The 20,296-nt window shown below is 43.5% G+C and overlaps 1 protein-coding gene across 1 annotated transcript; it reads left to right on the forward strand.

Moving 5' to 3' along the window:
- Positions 1-941: 941 nt before the first annotated feature.
- Positions 942-14,363, forward strand: LOC139420578 (phospholipid scramblase 1). Its single transcript, XM_071170762.1, has 7 exons — positions 942-988; positions 1,729-1,828; positions 1,922-1,964; positions 2,313-2,533; positions 11,874-12,035; positions 12,896-13,057; positions 13,584-14,363. Exons 2-7 carry the CDS (start codon positions 1,760-1,762, stop codon positions 13,617-13,619), a joined length of 693 nt encoding a protein of 230 aa, XP_071026863.1. The 5' UTR covers positions 942-988; positions 1,729-1,759; the 3' UTR covers positions 13,620-14,363.
- Positions 14,364-20,296: the final 5,933 nt, after the last annotated feature.

Consider the following 20,296-nt stretch of genomic DNA (forward strand, 5'->3'; position numbering starts at 1 on the left):
GGTTACCTGTGTAATGAACCATGATCATTAGCATACCTGTTGGATACCTGTGTAATGAACTATGATCATTAGCATAACTGTTGGTTACCTGTGTAATGAAACATGATCATTAGCCTAACTGTTGGATACCTGTGTAACGAAACATGATCATTAGCATACCTGTTGGTTACCTGTGTAATGAACCAAGCCATTAGCATACCTGTTGGTTACCTGTGTAATGAACCATGATCATTAGCATACCTGTTGGTTACCTATAATGAACCATGATCATTAGCATACCTGTTGGATACCTGTGTAATGAAACATGATCATTAGCATACCTGTTGGTTACCTGTGTAATGAAACATGATCATTAGCATACCTGTTGGATACCTGTGTAACGAAACATGATCATTAGCATACCTGTTGGTTACTTGTCTATCGAACCATGATTGTTGTTCCGATTTTGACTTTTTAGCATTTAACTTTTATGTTTAATCTTTTATTTGATCATTTTCGCTTTTCAATAACCTATTTTCATTTTCACTTTACAATTGAATATTGAAGCATTTTAGACCTGGGTACCCCTCCTTGGCTGTCGATGTATTCTTTTTCAGGGTCCCTAATAAAAAACACGAATAACAGGAGTTATTACACAAACATATTTTAATGTTATTATATTTTAATAATTGCCTGTTGATTAGGCTTCCACATGCATTGGTAAGTTGTATCTCATAAGATCACACCACTTAATACTTTAGGCCATTAATGGTAAAACCAATAAACCAGTTAAGACCTGTGGTTTAACCTACTTTACTCGTCTGGCTAGACGAGCATGCGCTGTAATGACATTAAAACGCGTGACAGAAAATACTTCCTGGGTTTTCACTGCCCCGGTTTACTATTGGCTGATGCGGGTGGGAAAGGCATCTATATTCTCCAATGAGATTAAAGGTTTTATTCTGAGCTCGTGAAGCGGACTGTTATATTTTTCTTCCAGAATATATGGGTGAGTCTTTAGAGTAGATTCAACATTCGTAGTTTACCATGCTTTGTTTATTCTGGTTTGATCGTAAAAGATCAATTCATCATTCCGTGTCATTGTCATAGTCTAAACGGCTATCGTTTATGTTCTATCACGTAAACACCCGCATCCTCCCAGATTTGAATTTGACAGTGTTTAACCTACTCATCATTGAGTGCGTTTTCATCTGAACACCAGACACAGGTAGATTACTACAAACCAGTTGACTTGGTGTTTACTTTGCGACATTCTTGAGATGCTGAACGCTTAATGCATGGATGGGCGCATCACAATGTCGGCTACTATGACGGCTTAGTAAAAGCTTTGCCATGTTTTGTTTTCTTGGCGACTTGACAGCTGAAACCCTTTCCCTTCCTAGATTATTGCCTATTGTCAGAGAAGAATTGTCCGTTTATTCTTTCACGCATAGGTACGGTATATCCGTTTATTGGGATGTTATTACAGTCTGCAATAGACTACACCTGCTGACATTCCCGAAGAGAACTCCGATTAGGCTGTTGGCCTGTTGGTTGTATTTACATGTGTAGTCAGTCTATGACTATAAGAAACACAAGGCTACAATTAAACGATACATTATATCATATGGAGTCATTTATGTACGTTTTTATTTATTTATGTGATTGTGTTGATCGTGTAAACCAACAGTAGGTGGCGCCAGATCGCCTTTGATTCCATTCGTAACATTGTAACCATGGTTTCTACAGTTGAATAGCAGCTTGACCTGCTCCCATTAAGATGAACACGTACCAGGTCCCGAACCCTGGCCTGCCGGGATGCCCACCCGGACTAGAGTATCTAACACAGGTGAGTCCTCTCATCCTATTCCATGATGTTGTCGTGGCGATTCTGTTTAATTTAGTCCTATAGAACATTGATATTGTTTGCACTTTGATTTAGGTTGATCAGCTACTCATCAAACAGAAAGTCGAGTTTATTGAAGGTATGTACAAAAAAAGAATTTACAAAAACAAGAATTACTATTTTGATGATGGTCTTCATAGATTTGAGATTTGTGTACGTGTGTGTACACCTGTGTGTGTCTGTGTGTCTGTGTGTATGTGTGTGTACGTGTGTTTGTGTGTGTGTGTGTGTGTGTCTGTGTGTGTGTGTGTCTGTGTGTATGTGTGTGTGTGTGTGTGTGTGTGTATGTGTGTTTGTGTGTGTGTGTGTGTGTGTGTGTGTGTGTGTGTGTGTGTTTGTGTGTGTGTGTGTGTACGTGTGTGTGTACGTGTGTGTACGTGTGTGTACGTGTGTGTGTGTGTGTACGTGTGTGTGTGTGACCCCACAGCCCTGGCTGGCTTTGAGAGCAACAACAAGTATGAGGTACGTAATGCCATGGGTCAGAACGTGTTCTATGCTGTGGAGGAGAATGACTGTCTTAGCAGGCAGTGCTGCGGACCCTTACGATCCTTCACAATAAAAGTCCTTGACAACTTTGGACAGGAGGTCATCACAGTCACCAGACCTCTCAAGTGCATGTCCTGTTTCTTCCCCTGCTGTCTGCAAGAGGTGAGTTGACTTCAGTGTCTGAGACTCTTCCCTAGAACTGGTTACTGACAGGTCAGATCCCCTTTCTAAATGTATTACACCTAAAGGAAATGCAGCTTCATGTTTCATCACACAGACCTCATGGTTTCTGTTCAGAGATATAGTTCTTTAACTCTCAAGCATGTTTCCTTCCTTCCTTCCATCCTTCTTTCCTTCTTAATTAACCCCCCTTCACAATCTTCCTCTTTACTTCTCCAATGTTCCAACACCAACCCTGTCCCGCTATTATATTACCCCACCACCCCTCTCTATTATATTACCCCCACCACCCCTCTCTATTATATTACCCTCACCACCCCTCTCTATTATATTACCCCACCACCCCTCTCTATTATATTACCCCACCACCACTCTCTATTATATTACCCTCACCACCCCTCTCTATTTATTATATTACCCTCACCACCCCTCTCTATTATATTACCCCACCACCACTCTCTATTATATTACCCCACCACCCCTCTCTATTATATTACCCACCACCCCTCTCTATTATATTACCCACCACCCCTCTCTATTATATTACCCCACCACCCCTCTCTATTTATTATATTACCACACCACCACTCTCTATTATATTACCCCACCACCCCTCTCTATTATATTACCCTCACCACCCCTCTCTATTTATTATATTACCCCACCACCACTCTCTATTATATTACCCCACCACCCCTCTCTATTATATTACCCCACCACCCCTCTCTATTATATTACCCCACCACCCCTCTCTATTATATTACCCCACCACCCCTCTCTATTATATTACCCACCACCCCTCTCTATTATATTACCCCACCACCACTCTCTATTATATTACCCTCACCACCCCTCTCTATTTATTATATTACCCTCACCACCCCTCTCTATTATATTACCCCACCACCACTCTCTATTATATTACCCTCACCACCCCTCTCTATTTATTATATTACCCTCACCACCCCTCTCTATTATATTACCCCACCACCACTCTCTATTATATTACCCCACCACCCCTCTCTATTATATTACCCACCACCCCTCTCTATTATATTACCCACCACCCCTCTCTATTATATTACCCCACCACCCCTCTCTATTTATTATATTACCCCACCACCACTCTCTATTATATTACCCCACCACCCCTCTCTATTATATTACCCCACCACCCCTCTCTATTATATTACCCCACCACCCCTCTCTATTTATTATATTACCCCACCACCACTCTCTATTATATTACCCCACCAACCCTCTCTATAATATTACCCCACCACCACTCTATATTATATTACCCACCACCCCTCTCTATTATATTACCCCACCACCCCTCTCTATTATATTACCCCACCACCACTCTCTATTATATTACCCCACCACCCCTCTCTATTATATTACCCCACCACCCCTCTCTATTATATTACCCCACCACCCCTCTCTATTATATTACCCCACCACCCCTCTCTATTTATTATATTACCTCACCACCACTCTCTATTATATTACCCCACCACCCCTCTCTATTATATTACCCCACCACCCCTCTCTATTTATTATATTACCCTCACCACCCCTCTCTATTATATTACCCCCACCACCCCTCTCTATTTATTATATTACCCTCACCACCCCTCTCTATTATATTACCCCCACCACCCCTCTCTATTTATTATATTACCCTCACCACCCCTCTCTATTATATTACCCCAACCACCCCTCTCTATTTATTATATTACCCTCACCACCCCTCTCTATTATATTACCCCCACCACCCCTCTCTATTATATTACCCCACCACCCCTCTCTATTTATTATATTACCCTCACCACCCCTCTCTATTTATTATATTACCCTCACCACCCCTCTCTATTATATTACCCCACCACCACTCTCTATTATATTACCCACCACCCCTCTCTATTTATTATATTACCCTCACCACCCCTCTCTATTATATTACCCCCACCACCCTCTATTATATTACCCCACCACCCCTCTCTATTATATTACCCCACCACCCCTCTCTATTATATTACCCCACCACCCCTCTCTATTATATTACCCCACCACCCCTCTCTATTATATTTCCCCCACCACCCCTCTCTATTATATTACCCCACCACCCCTCTCTATTATATTACCCCCACCACCACTCTCTATTATATTACCCCCACCACCACTCTCTATTATATTACCCCACCACCCCTCTCTATTTATTATATTACCCTCACCACCCCTCTCTATTTATTATATTACCCTCACCACCCCTCTCTATTATATTACCCCACCACCCCTCTCTTTTTATTATATTACCCTCACCACCCCTCTCTATTATATTACCCCCACCACCCCTCTCTATTATATTACCCCCACCACCCCTCTCTATTTATTATATTACCCTCACCACCCCTCTCTATTTATTATATTACCCCACCACCCCTCTCTATTTATTATATTACCCTCACCACCCCTCTCTATTATATTACCCCCACCACCCCTCTCTATTATATTACCTCACCACCCCTCTCTATTTATTATATTACCCTCACCACCCCTCTCTATTATATTACCCCACCACCCCTCTCTATTATATTACCCCACCAACCCTCTCTATTATATTTCCCCCACCACCCCTCTCTATTATATTACCCCACCAACCCTCTCTATTATATTACCCCCACCACCACTCTCTATTATATTACCCCCACCACCACTCTCTATTATATTACCCCACCACCCCTCTCTATTTATTATATTACCCTCACCACCCCTCTCTATTTATTATATTACCCTCACCACCCCTCTCTATTATATTACCCCACCACCCCTCTCTATTTATTATATTACCCTCACCACCCCTCTCTATTATATTACCCCCACCACCCCTCTCTATTATATTACCCCACCACCCCTCTCTATTATATTACCCCCACCACCCCTCTCTATTATATTACCCCCACTACCCCTCTCTATTATATTACCCCACCACCCCTCTCTATTATATTACCCTCACCACCCCTCTCTATTATATTACCCCACCACCCCTCTCTATTCTATTACCCCCACCACCCCTCTCTATTATATTACCCCCACCACCCCTCTCTATTATATTACCCCCACCACCGCTCTCTATTATATTATCCTCACCACCCCTCTCTATTATTTTACCCCCACCACCCCTCTCTATTATATTACCCACCACCCCTCTCTATCATATTACCCCACCACCACTCTCTATTCTATTACCACCACCACCCCTCTCTATTATATTACCCCCACCACCCCTCTCTATTATATTACCCCACCACCCCTCTCTATTATATTACCCCCACCACCCCTCTCTATTATATTACCCCACCACCCCTCTCTATTATATTACCCCCACCACCCCTCTCTATTATATTACCCCACCACCCCTCTCTATTATATTACCCCACCACCCCTCTCTATTATATTACCCCCACCACCCCTATTTTATATTACCCCACCACCCCTCTCTATTATATTACCCCACCACCCCTCTCTATTCTATTACCCCCACCACCCATCTCTATTCTAATACCCCCACCACCCCTCTCTATCATATTACCCCCACCACCCCTCTCTATTATATTACCCCCACCACCCCTCTCTATTATATTACCCCCACCACCCCTCTCTATTATATTACCCCCACCACCCCTCTCTATTATATTACCCCCACCACCCCTCTCTATTATATTACCCCCACCACCCCTCTCTATTATATTACCCCCACCACCCCTCTCTATTATATTACCCCACCACCCCTCTCTATTATATTACCCCCACCACCCCTCTCTATTATATTACCCCATCACCCTCTCTATTATACTACCCCACCACCCCTCTCTATTATATTACCCCACCACCCCTCTCTATTATATTACCCCACCACCCCTCTCTATTATATTACCCCACCACCCTCTCTATTATATTACCCCACCACCCCTCTCTATTATATTACCCCACCACCCCTCTCTATTCTATTACCCCCACCATCCCTCTCTATTATATTACCCCACCACCCCTCTCTATTATATTACCCCCACCACCCCTCTCTATTATATTACCCCACCACCCTCTCTATTATATTACCCCACCACCCCTCTCTATTATATTACCCCCACCACCCCTCTCTATTATATTACCCCCCCACCACTCTCTATTATATTACCCCAACGCCCCTCTCTATTATATTACCCACCACCACTCTCTATTATATTACCCACCACCCCTCTCTATTATATTACCCACCACCCCTCTCTATTATATTACCCCACCACCCCTCTCTATTATATTACCCACCACCCCTCTCTATTATATTACCCCACCACCCCTCTCTATTATATTACCCACCACCACTGTCTATTATATTACCCACCACCCCTCTCTATTATATTACCCACCACCCCTCTCTATTATATTACCCCACCACCCCTCTCTATTATATTACCCACCACCCCTCTCTATTATATTACCCCACCACCCCTCTCTATTATATTACCCCCACCACCCCTCTCTATTATATTACCCACCACCCCTCTCTATTATATTACCCACCACCCCTCTCTATTATATTACCCACCACCCCTCTCTATTATATTACCCAACACCCCTCTCTATTATATTACCCCATCACCCTCTCTATTATATTACCCCCACCACCCCTCTCTATTATATTACCCCACCACCCCTCTCTATTATATTACCCCCACCACCCCTCTCTATTATATTACCCCACCACCCCTCTCTATTATATTACCCCACCACCCCTCTCTATTATATTACCCCACCACCCCTCTCTATTATATTACCCCACCACCACTCTCTATTATATTACCCACCACCCTCTATTATATTACCCACCACCCCTCTCTATTATATTACCCCACCACCCCTCTCTATTATATTACCCCACCACCCCTCTCTATTATATTACCCCCACCACCCCTCTCTATTATATTACCCCACCACCCCTCTCTATTATATTACCCCACCACCACTCTCTATTATATTACCCCACCGCCCCTCTCTATTATATTACCCCACCACCCCTCTCTATTACCCCCCACCACCACTCTCTGTTATATATTACCCCACCACCCCTCTCTATTATATTACCCCCACCACCCCTCTCTATTATATTACCCACCACCCCTCTCTATTATATTACCCCACCACCCCTCTCTATTATATTACCCCACCACCACTCTCTATTATATTACCCACCACCCCTCTCTATTATATTACCCCACCACCCCTCTCTATTCTATTACCCACCACCCCTCTCTATTATATTACCCCACCACCCCTCTCTATTCTATTACCCACCACCCCTCTCTATTATATTACCCACCACCCCACGCTATTATATTACCCCCACCACCCCTCTCTATTATATTACCCCACCGCCCCTCTCTATTATATTACCCACCACCCCTCTCTATTATATTACCCCACCACCCCTCTCTATTCTATTACCCACCACCCCTCTCTATTATATTACCCACCAACCCTCTCTATTATATTACCCCCACCACCACTCTATATTATATTACCCCACCGCCCCTCTCTATTATATTACCCACCACCCCTCTCTATTATATTACCCCACCACCCCTCTCTATTATATTACCCACCACCCCTCTCTATTATATTACCCCACCACCCCTCTCTATTATATTACCCCACCACCCTCTCTATTATATTACCCCCCACCACCCCTCTCTATTATATTACCCACCACCCCTCTCTATTATATTACCCCACCACCCCTCTCTATTATATTACCCACCACCCCTCTCTATTATATTACCCACCACCCCTCTCTATTATATTACCCCACCACCCCTCTCTATTATATTACCCACCACCCCTCTCTATTATATTACCCACCACCCCTCTCTATTATATTACCCCACCACCCCTCTCTATTATATTACCCCCACCGCCCCTCTCTATTATATTACCCACCACCCCTCTCTATTATATTTCCCCACCGCCCCTCTCTATTATATTACCCACCACCACTCTCTATTATATTACCCACCACCCCTCTCTATTATATTACCCACCACCACTCTCTATTATATTACCCACCACCCCTCTCTATTATATTACCCCACCACCCCTCTCTATTATATTATCCCACCACCACTCTCTATTATATTACCCCACCACCACTGTCTATTATATTACCCCACCACCCCTCTCTATTATATTACCCACCACCCCTCTCTATTATATTACCCCCACCACCCCTCTCTATTATATTACCCCACCACCACTCTCTATTATATTACCCCACCACCACTCTCTATTATATTACCCCACCACCCCTCTCTATTATATTACCCCACCACCCCTCTCTATTATATTTCCCACCACCCCTCTCTATTATATTACCCACCACCACTCTCTATTATATTACCCCACCACCCCTCTCTATTATATTACCCCCACCACCCCTCTCTATTATATTACCCCCACCACCCCTCTCTATTATATTACCCCACCACCCCTCTCTATTATATTACCCCACCACCACTCTCTATTATATTATCCCACCACCACTCTCTATTATATTACCCCACCACCCCTCTCTATTATATTACCCCACCACCCCTCTCTATTATATTACCCCCACCACCCCTCTCTATTATATTACCCACCACCCCTCTCTATTATATTACCAACCACCCCTCTCTATTATATTACCCCACCACCCCTCTCTATTATATTACCCCCACCACCCCTCTCTATTATATTACCCACCACCACTCTCTATTATATTACCCCACCACCACTCTCTATTATATTACCCACCACCCCTCTCTATTATATTACCCCACCACCACTCTCTATTATATTACCCCATCACCCCTCTCTATTATACTACCCCACCACCCCTCTCTATTATACTACCCCACCACCCCTCTCTATTATATTACCCACCACCACTCTCTATTATATTACCCCCACCACCACTCTCTATTATATTACCCACCACCCCTCTCTATTATATTACCCCCACCACCCCTCTCTATTATATTACCCCACCACCCCTCTCTATTATATTACCCCACCACCCCTCTCTATTATATTACCCCCACCACCCCTCTCTATTATATTACCCACCACCCCTCTCTATTATATTACCCCACCACCCCTCTCTATTATATTACCCCACCACCCTCTCTATTATATTACCCCCCACCACCCCTCTCTATTATATTACCCACCACCCCTCTCTATTATATTACCCCACCACCCCTCTCTATTATATTACCCACCACCCCTCTCTATTATATTACCCACCACCCCTCTCTATTATATTACCCCACCACCCCTCTCTATTATATTACCCACCACCCCTCTCTATTATATTACCCACCACCCCTCTCTATTATATTACCCCACCACCCCTCTCTATTATATTACCCCCACCGCCCCTCTCTATTATATTACCCACCACCCCTCTCTATTATATTACCCCACCGCCCCTCTCTATTATATTACCCACCACCACTCTCTATTATATTACCCACCACCCCTCTCTATTATATTACCCACCACCACTCTCTATTATATTACCCACCACCCCTCTCTATTATATTACCCCACCACCCCTCTCTATTATATTATCCCACCACCACTCTCTATTATATTACCCCACCACCACTCTCTATTATATTACCCCACCACCCCTCTCTATTATATTACCCACCACCCCTCTCTATTATATTACCCCCACCACCCCTCTCTATTATATTACCCCACCACCACTCTCTATTATATTACCCCACCACCACTCTCTATTATATTACCCCACCACCCCTCTCTATTATATTACCCCCACCACCCCTCTCTATTATATTACCCACCACCACTCTCTATTATATTACCCCACCACCACTCTCTATTATATTACCCACCACCCCTCTCTATTATATTACCCACCACCACTCTCTATTATATTACCCCCACCGCCCCTCTCTATTATATTACCCCCACCACCCCTCTCTATTATATTACCCCACCACCCCTCTCTATTATATTACCCACCGCCCCTCTCTATTATATTACCCACCACCACTCTCTATTATATTACCCACCACCCCTCTCTATTATATTACCCACCACCACTCTCTATTATATTACCCACCACCCCTCTCTATTATATTACCCCACCACCCCTCTCTATTATATTATCCCACCACCACTCTCTATTATATTACCCCACCACCACTCTCTATTATATTACCCCACCACCCCTCTCTATTATATTACCCACCACCCCTCTCTATTATATTACCCCCACCACCCCTCTCTATTATATTACCCCACCACCACTCTCTATTATATTACCCCACCACCACTCTCTATTATATTACCCCACCACCCCTCTCTATTATATTACCCCCACCACCCCTCTCTATTATATTACCCACCACCACTCTCTATTATATTACCCCACCACCACTCTCTATTATATTACCCACCACCCCTCTCTATTATATTACCCACCACCACTCTCTATTATATTACCCCCACCGCCCCGCTCTATTATATTACCCCCACCACCCCTCTCTATTATATTACCCCACCACCCCTCTCTATTATATTACCCACCACCCCTCTCTATTATATTACCCACCACCACTCTCTATTATATTACCCCACCACCACTCTCTATTATATTACCCACCGCCCCTCTCTATTCTATTACCCCCACCACCCCTCTCTATTATATTACCCCACCACCCCTCTCTATCATATTACCCCCACCACCCCTCTCTATTATATTACCCCACTGCCCCTCTCTATTATATTACCCACCACCCCTCTCTATTATATTACCCCACCACCCCTCTCTATTATATTACCCACCACCACTCTCTATTATATTACCCACCACCCCTCTCTATTATATTACCCCCACCGCCCCTCTCTATTATATTACCCCACCACCCCTCTCTATTATATTACCCCCACCACCCCTCTCTATTATATTACCCCCACCACCCCTCTCTATTATATTACCCCACCACCACTCTCTATTCTATTACCCACCACCCCTCTCTATTATATTACCCCACCACCCCTCTCTATTATATTACCCCACCACCCCTCTCTATTATATTACCCCACCACCACTCTCTATTCTATTACCCACCACCCCTCTCTATTATATTACCCCACCACCCCTCTCTATTATATTACCCCACCACCCCTCTCTATTATATTACCCCCACCACCCCTCTCTATTATATTACCCCCACCGCCCCTGTCTCAGCTGGAGGTGCAGGCTCCCCCAGGGAACACGGTAGGCTACGTGGTCCAGCAGTGGCACCCCTTCTCCCCCAAGTTCATCATAGAGAATGAACACAGAGAGGCTGTGCTGAGGCTGCACGGACCCTTCTGTGGCTGGAGTTGCTTGCCTGATGTTGACTTTGAGGTACGTACTGTATGTTTGTCCAAACACACACACACATACACACTGAACATGATGTAACCTATGAAAACAGAATATTACATGGTTAAATGTTCTGGTTCTGGGGACCCTTTTGGGTTTTATAAGGCCTGTCTGTTTGTCTCTGAACAATGTACAACATGTTACTAATCAACAAGAGTTCTGGGTGAATGAATCCATTCGACCCAAACAGTGTATTGTGTGTTTTTGTGGGACACAGTTACCATGTTGCCATTCTTGCATGCTGGTTCTTTAGGCTCTGAAGGCTGTTTGGCATTGAACTTTACTGTGATGGAGAAGAGTTTAGCCAAAAGCATAATATTGCCATTCAAATTCCTTCAAAGTTTGAATTTATTTCAGGAGAAACTAAAGATGATCTCAGAAAAAAAAAAAAAATATTATGTAGAAGATTGTGATTGGACAGCAGGCAGACTAGTAAAGCAAATATGCTACGATGAAATGGAACCTAGCCAAACAAGTTTAACAAGTTCTCAATTTCAGCACTTTCCATTTAGTAACACCCGGAAGATAATATCAAATTTTACTTGATCACACGCCGAATACAACAGCTTACAGGTCACCTTACAGTGAAATGCTTACTTACAAGCCCTTAAACCAACAATGCAGTATTAAGAAAAATTCCTAAAAAATAAATAAATATATATAAACAAAAAAAATATAATAAAAAGTTAATAAAACAGAAAAAATAAATAGAAAATTAATAGTAACATAAAAAAGTTAATATCAAATATAATAAAAACATTAAAATAATGGGTTTTTTTTTGGGGGGGGGGTGATTCCGCTTCATCTCTCTGTGTGTAAAGTGACTGTTGCCTCCTCTCCAGATCGTGACCATGGATGAAGTGGATAAGATAGGGAAGATCAGTAAACAGTGGACCGGTCTACTCCGTGAGGCGTTCACGGACGCTGATAACTTTGGGATCCAGTTCCCCATGGATCTGGACGTGAAGATGAAGGCTGTGATGATAGGAGCTTGTTTCCTCGTCGTAAGTCTAGTATTTTACTTCATGCTATGATGTGCTATGCTATGCTAAGCTATACTGTGGTTTTCTATGTTGATGTGGATGTCGATTAAGGCAGACCTCCGCACCTCTCTGATTCAGAGTGGTTAGGTTAATTGGGGAAGACACATTTCAGTTGAATGCATTCAATTGTACACCTGGCTAGGTTTCCCTATATGCTATGATAAGCTATGCTCTGGTTTGCTATGCAATGCAAAGCTATGCGGGGATTTGCTATGCTATGCTGTGGTTTGCTATGCTATGCTAAGCTATGCTGTGGTTTGCTATGCTATGCTAAGATATGCTGTGATTTGCTATGGTATGTTAAGCTATGCTGTGGTTTGCTATGCTATGCTAAGCTATGCTGTGGTTTGCTATGCTATGCTAAGCAATGCTGTGGTTTGCTATGCTATGCTAAGCTATGCTGTGGTTGGCTATGCTGTGCTATTCTCTATTCTATTCTAATGGTATATGTAGATATTTTTGATGGCGATTGCATGTTTTCTTTCAGGATTTCATGTTCTTTGAGAGCGGTAACCAACCCTAGCAGCTGAGGAGTAGTCTACATCTCAGACAGTCTGCACTCCTGGAGCTATAACTTCCTGCTGGTCATGGACAAGGTCTCAGATAGACATGGTGCTATGTGTGGGATTCATCTTGTTGGCATGGTAAGAACCATAGAAATAGATCTACCAAGGGATTACAGGTGAATGTAATGTAATGGCCGCTGGTACTAGTTTTAGCTTCTGGGGTTGGTACACATTGCAGCTAAATCAGTCAAACCAGGTGTGTGTGTGTCAGTGTCCATTGTTATATATTTAGAGATTGTATATAAAGGAGTGTTCATATGTGTGTTTTTACAGTGTGTACATTGTGGTTGCGTTGCCCACAACCCCTCAGTCTGATAAAAAGGGTTGTGTGGTACCACTTCACCCATTTACCACATGTGAAAATAAAATGAACACCATCTTTATCTCAACCACTATGCTGAAGGGAAAGGAAGGAGAGCAGAGATGAAGAATGTAGCTTAAAGAAGAAATCTACAAAAACATGTTATATTTTTTGGTAAATCGGAAGACCTTAATATGTTCTTGTGTCAACAGTATATTAAGTTACCGTATATGCTACTGTGTTTTGCTCGAGACAACTTTTGTATGTAGTATTTTGAGACTTTTGATATTTAATTTATTTATTTGTGTATTTATGTAGCTTAATATTGTTTATTGTTTTCATGTGATTGTAATTTGTGGGAAAGTTGACATAATGTTCAGTATTAAAAACATCCTCCAGTGATTTCTGAACTTTTACTTTTGAAAAGTGATATCTCAAGTATAAATACAGTAATGTAAACACTAAAAGGTAAAAATGTGTTTTGAGGAAAATTGATTTAATTTTTGGGGGACAAAACTGGATACTTGAAGGTAGTGAGGGAAAGTAGCAACACATCTGCCAAGCTGATCCTCAACACTGGAGCTCCTCAGGGGTGCGTGCTCAGTCTCCTCCTGTACTCCCTGTTCACCCCCGACTGCGTGGCCACACACGACTCCAACACCATCATTAAGTTTACAGACGACACAACGGTGGTAGGCCTGATCACCGACAACGATGAGACAGCCTATATTGAGGAGGTCAGAAACCTGGTCGGGTGGTGCCAGAATAACAACCTATCTCTCAACGTAGCCAAGACTAAGGAGATGATTGTGGACTACAGGAAAAGGAGCACCGAGCACGTCCCCATTCTCATCAACGGGGCTGTAGTGGAGCAGGTTGAGAGCTTCAAGTTCCTTGGTGTCCACATCAACAACAAACTAGAATGGCCCAAACACACCAAGACAGTCCTGAAGAGGGCACGACAAAACCTATTCCCCCTCAGGAAACTCAAAAGATTTGGCATGGGTCCTGAGATCCTGAAAGGTTCTACAGCTGCAACATCGAGAACATCCTGACCGGTTGCATCACCTGTTACGGCAATTGATCGGCCTCCGACGCAAGGCACTTCAGAGGGTAGTGTGTACGGCTCAGTACATCACTGGGGCAAAGCTGGCTGCCATCCAGGACCTCTACACCAGGCGGCGTCAGAGGAAGGCCCTAACAACTGTCAAAGACCCCAGCCACCCCAGTCATAGACTGTTCTCTCTACTACCGCATGGCAAGCGGTACCGGAGTGCCAAGTCTAGGACAAAAAGTCTTCTCAACAGTTTTTACCCCCGAGCCATAAGTCTCCTGAACAGCTAATCAAATGGCTACCCGGACTATTTGCATTGTGTGTCCCCCCAACCCCTCTTTTACGCTGCTGCTACTCTCTGTTTATCATATATGCATAGTCACTTTAACCATATCTACATATACATACTACCTCAATCAGCCCGACTAACCGGTGCCTGTATATAGCCTCACTAGTTTACACAGCCTTGCTAATTTATATAGCCTCTCTACTGTATATAGCCTCACTACTGTATATAGTCTCGCTACTGTATATAGCCTCTCTACTGTATATCACCTCTCTACTGTATATAGCCTCTCTACTGTATATAGCCTCTCTACTGTATGTAGCCTCTCTACTGTATATAGCCTCTCTACTGTATATAGCCTCTCTACTGTATATAGCCTCTCTAATCATGTGTTTAAATGAGGTGAAAACAAGACTGGAGTTCCATCTATAATATTCTCCATACATGGCCATTTTATGTAATACCAGAACTTCTCCACTAGGGGGCGGTATCCATCCACATGAGGAGCTACTGCCACCGTCAAGGTCACGACCACGTTCATTTGCCGAACGTTGTTGAACGTTGCAGGTAGAAATGACATGAATAGAGCAGACATGATTCCTTGACCTACATGGCAGAGTGGCATGTTTGTTCTGAATTACATATTTCTATCTGAATGTTCCAAAACGTTGCAGCTGAAAGTGCCACACATGTCGACTACAAGAAAATAATTTAATTCCAAAATGCTGTATCCAGAATTTTTTCACAAATGTGTTTCATTTGACTGGGAATAGCGATCTGCATCTGTTGGTCACAGATACCTTAACAAAAGGTAGGGGCGTGAATCAGCAAACCAGTCAGTATCTGGTGTGAACACCATTTACCTCATGCAGCTCAACACATCTCCTTCATATATAGTTAGCCAGGCTGTTGATTGGGGCCTGTGGAATGTTCTCCCACTCCTCTTCAATAGCTGTCCGAAGCTGGATATTGGGGGGAACTGGAACACGCTGGCGTACACATCGATCCAGGGCATCCCAAACATGCTAAACGGATGACATGTCTGGTCATGGAAGAACTGGGACATTTTCACCTTCCAGGAATTGTGTACGAACCTTGCGACATGAGGCCGTGCATTATAATGCTGAAACATAAGGATAAATGGAATGACAATGGGCCTCAGGATCTTGTCACAGTATCTCTGTGCATTAAAATTGGCATCAATAAAATGCAATTGTGTTCGTTGACCGTAGCTTACGCCTGCCCAAACCATAACCCCACCACCACCACCACGGGGCACTCTGTTCACAACGTTGACATCAGCAAACCGCTCGCCCACACGACGCCATACACGCCATCTTCCCAGTACACAGATGAAACCAGGATTCATCCGTGAAAAGCCTCTCCAGCATGCCAGTGGAAATTGAAGGTGCACATTTGCCCACTGAAGTTGGTTACGATGCTGAGAGCAAGCTAAGATCCTGAGGTCAAGACCGTGGTGAGTACAAAGAGTAGGCAGATGAGTTTTCCCTGAGACTGTTTCTGACTGTTTCTGTAGAGACATGAACATTAAATTCTCTGGCAACAGCTCTGGTGGACATTCCAGCAGTCATAATGCCAAAATGCACGCTCCCTCAAAGTTTGAGACATCTGTGGCATTGTGTAGTGTTATCTTCAATTTCAGCTCATGAAACATGGGACCAACACTTTATATGTTGCGTTTATATTTTTGTTCAATGTATATGCATTTATTTTTGCAAAATGCTATTTATTGTTTAACTGGAATGGAATTTTCTTATAATTCTCACCTATCTTATAATGAATGTAAGTTGCTGATAATCTGCTAAATGACTAAAATGTCAAATATAAATATGTAAAATATATATCTCATATTTCTGTGTTGGTTAATATGGAAGTTCACATACATTTAGGTTGGAGACATTAAAACTTGTTTTTCAACCATTACACAGATATCTTGTTAACAACCTATAGTTTTGGCAAGTCGGTTAGGATATCTACTTTGTGCACGACACAAGTAATTTTTCCAACAATTGTTTACAGACAGATTATTTCACAAAAAAATGCACTGTATCTCAGTTCCAGTGGGTCAGAAGTGCACATATACTAAGTTGACTGCGCCTTTAAACAGCTTGGAAAATTCCAGGAAATAATTTCATGGCTTTAGAAGCTTCTGATAGGCTAATTGACATCATTTGAGTCAATTGGAGGTAGACCTGTGGATGTATTTCAAGGCCTACCTTCAAACTCTGTGCCTCTTTGCTTGACATCATGGGAAAATCAAAAGAAATCAGCCAAGACCTCAGAAAAAAAAATGGTAGACCTCCACAAGTCTGGGTCATCCTTGAGAGCAATTTCCAAAATTCTTGAAGGTACCATGTTCATCTGTACAAACAATAGTACGCAAGTATAAACACCATGGGACCATGTAGCCGTCATACCGCTCAGAAAGGAGACACGTTCTGTCTCCTAGAGATGAACATACTTTGGTGCAAAAAGTGCAAATCAATCCCAGAACAACAGCATAGGAGGACCTTGTGAAGTTGCTAGAGGAAACAGGTACAAAAGTATCTATATCCACAGTAAAACGAGTCCTATCAACATAACCTGAAAGCCGCTCAGCAAGGAAGAAGCCACTGTTCCAAAACCGCTATAAAAAAGCCAGACTACGGTTTGCAACTGCACATGGGGACAAAGATCATACTTTTTGGAGAAATGTCCTCTGGTCTGATGAAAGAAAAATATAATTCTTTGCCCATAACGACCATTGTTATGTTTGAGGAAAAAGGGGGAAGCCTGCAAGCCGAAGAACACCATCCCAACCGTGAAGCATGGAGGTGGCAGCCTCATGTTGTGGTGGTGCTTTGCTGCAGGAGGGACTGGTGCACTTCGCAAAATAGATGGCATCATGAGGATGGAAAATTATATGGATTATGTGGATATATTGAAGCAATATCTCAAGACATCAGTTGGGAAGTTAAAGCTTGGTCATACATGGGTCTTCCAAATGGACAATGACCCGAAGCATACTTCCAAAGTTGTGTCAAAATGGCTTAAGTACAACAAAGTCAAGGTATTGGAGTGACCATCACAAAGGCCTGACCTCAAATCCCATAGAAAATGTGTGGGCAGAACTGAAAAAGCTTGTGCGAGCAAGGAGGCCGACAAACCTGACTCAGTTACACCAGCTCTGTCAGGAGGAATGGGCCATAATTCACCCAACTCATTCACCCAACACCCAATGGAAGTTTGTGGAAGGCTCCCTGAAAAGTTTGACCTAAGTTAAACAATTTAAAGGCAATTCTACCAAATATGAATTGAGTGTATGTAAACTTCTGACCCACTGGGAATCTGATGAAAGAAATAAAAGCTGAAATAAATCATTCTCTCTAATATTATTCTGACATTTGACATTCTTCAAATAAAGTGGTGATCCGAACTGACCTAAGACAGCACATTAAATGTCAGGAATTGTGAAAAACTGAGTTTAAATGTATTTGGCTAAGGTGTATGTAAACTTCGACTTCAACTGTATATATACAGTACCAGTCAAAATTTTGGACACACCTACTCATTCAAAGGTTTTTCTTTATTTTTTTTTACAATTTTCTACATTGTAGAATAATTTTGAAGACATCAAAACTATGAAGTAACATATGGAATCATGTAGTAGCCAAAAAAAACACGTTCTTGAATCATGTAGTAACCATGTGGAGCGCATGTTCTTGAGTAGACGAGGATATCATCGAGGTAGACAAAGACGAACCGGTTCAATATGTTGCGGAAAACATCATTATCCAGAGCCTGGAACACAGCAGGGGCGTTGGTAAGGCCAAATGGCATGACCAGACACTCGTAGCGACCACTGGCCATGTTGAAGGAGGTCTTCCACTCGTCCCCTTACCATATTCACACCAGGTGGTAGGCGTTCCGTAGATCCAGCTTGGAAAACATGGCCTCCTGAAGCAGCTCCTGGCCGAGGAGATGAGAGGTAGCAGGTAGCGGTTATTCACCATTATGTCGTTGAGACGCCGGTAGTCGCTGAAAGGACACTACTCCACAAAGAACAACCCCGTGCCAGCGGGAGAGGAAGACGGACAGATGAATCCTGCAGCTAGGGAGTCTCCAATGTAGGTCTCCATCGTCTTGGTCTCTGAGGCCCGACAGAGACAGTCGTCCCAGAGTAGTGCTAGGGAGAAGGTTAATCCCGCAGTTATATGGTCGGTGCGGCAGAAGCGAAGTGGCCCGGGCCTTATTGAACACCTCCTTGAGGTCCTGGTACTCTGCAGGAATGGAGGAGAGGTCTGGGGCAACTTCCGAGCCCCCAGGAAGATATCCCGAGGCAGGTTGTGCTGACGGCAACGGTAGATCAGTTAATGAGAGGATTGTGTCGCTGGAGCTAGTAGAATCCCAAGACCACGGGAATCTGAGGATACTTAATTATCAGGAACTGGATAGCCTCGCTGTGGTTCCCTGACGTAGGTTGATGGGAGTGGTGTTGTGGGTGACCCGGCCTATAGAGTGCCGTCCAGCGTTCTAACGTCCATGGGACGGACTGAGTCCCAGCTCAGAAGCTTAGGTTAGAGTCCTAAAAGCTCTCATCGGCCCCAGAGTCGATGAGGACCTGGAGAGATTTCAACTGGAAATGGAGTGACGGAAGAAGAAAAGTTCTCAATATGGCCCACCAGACCACTCACTCTTTTAATGGACAAGAGGACACAAAATGACCACGAGTCCCGCAATACAGGCGACTCTTAGTGTTGAGCCTGTTTAGTCGTTCCGCTGGAGACAACTCAACTCTGCCTAGTTGCATAGGCTCGGGAAACGGTGACTCGGCCGTCTTCGGTGACTCTCGGGGAACCTCGGGTAGCCTTAGCATCTCTCAGCAATGGAGCCATCGGGGACTTCCGGGATACCTCGGAGGCGAAGTGTAATTTAATCCGATAGCAAGGCACTACAGAGGGTAGTGCATACGGCCCAGTACATCACTGGGGCT

Source organism: Oncorhynchus clarkii, chromosome 11 (assembly GCF_045791955.1).
Source record: "Oncorhynchus clarkii lewisi isolate Uvic-CL-2024 chromosome 11, UVic_Ocla_1.0, whole genome shotgun sequence".
Classification (NCBI taxonomy): Eukaryota; Metazoa; Chordata; class Actinopteri; order Salmoniformes; family Salmonidae; genus Oncorhynchus; species Oncorhynchus clarkii.

Excerpts from the sequence above, each read along its gene's own strand:
- LOC139420578 (XM_071170762.1), top strand. The coding sequence starts at position 1,760 with ATGAACACGTACCAGGTCCCGAACCCTGGCCTGCCGGGATGCCCACCC. Across the intron at positions 1,829-1,921 it reads GACTAGAGTATCTAACACAG|GTTGATCAGCTACTCATCAA; the intron begins GTGAGTCCTCTC and ends ACTTTGATTTAG. Across the intron at positions 1,965-2,312 it reads GAAAGTCGAGTTTATTGAAG|CCCTGGCTGGCTTTGAGAGC; the intron begins GTATGTACAAAA and ends GTGACCCCACAG.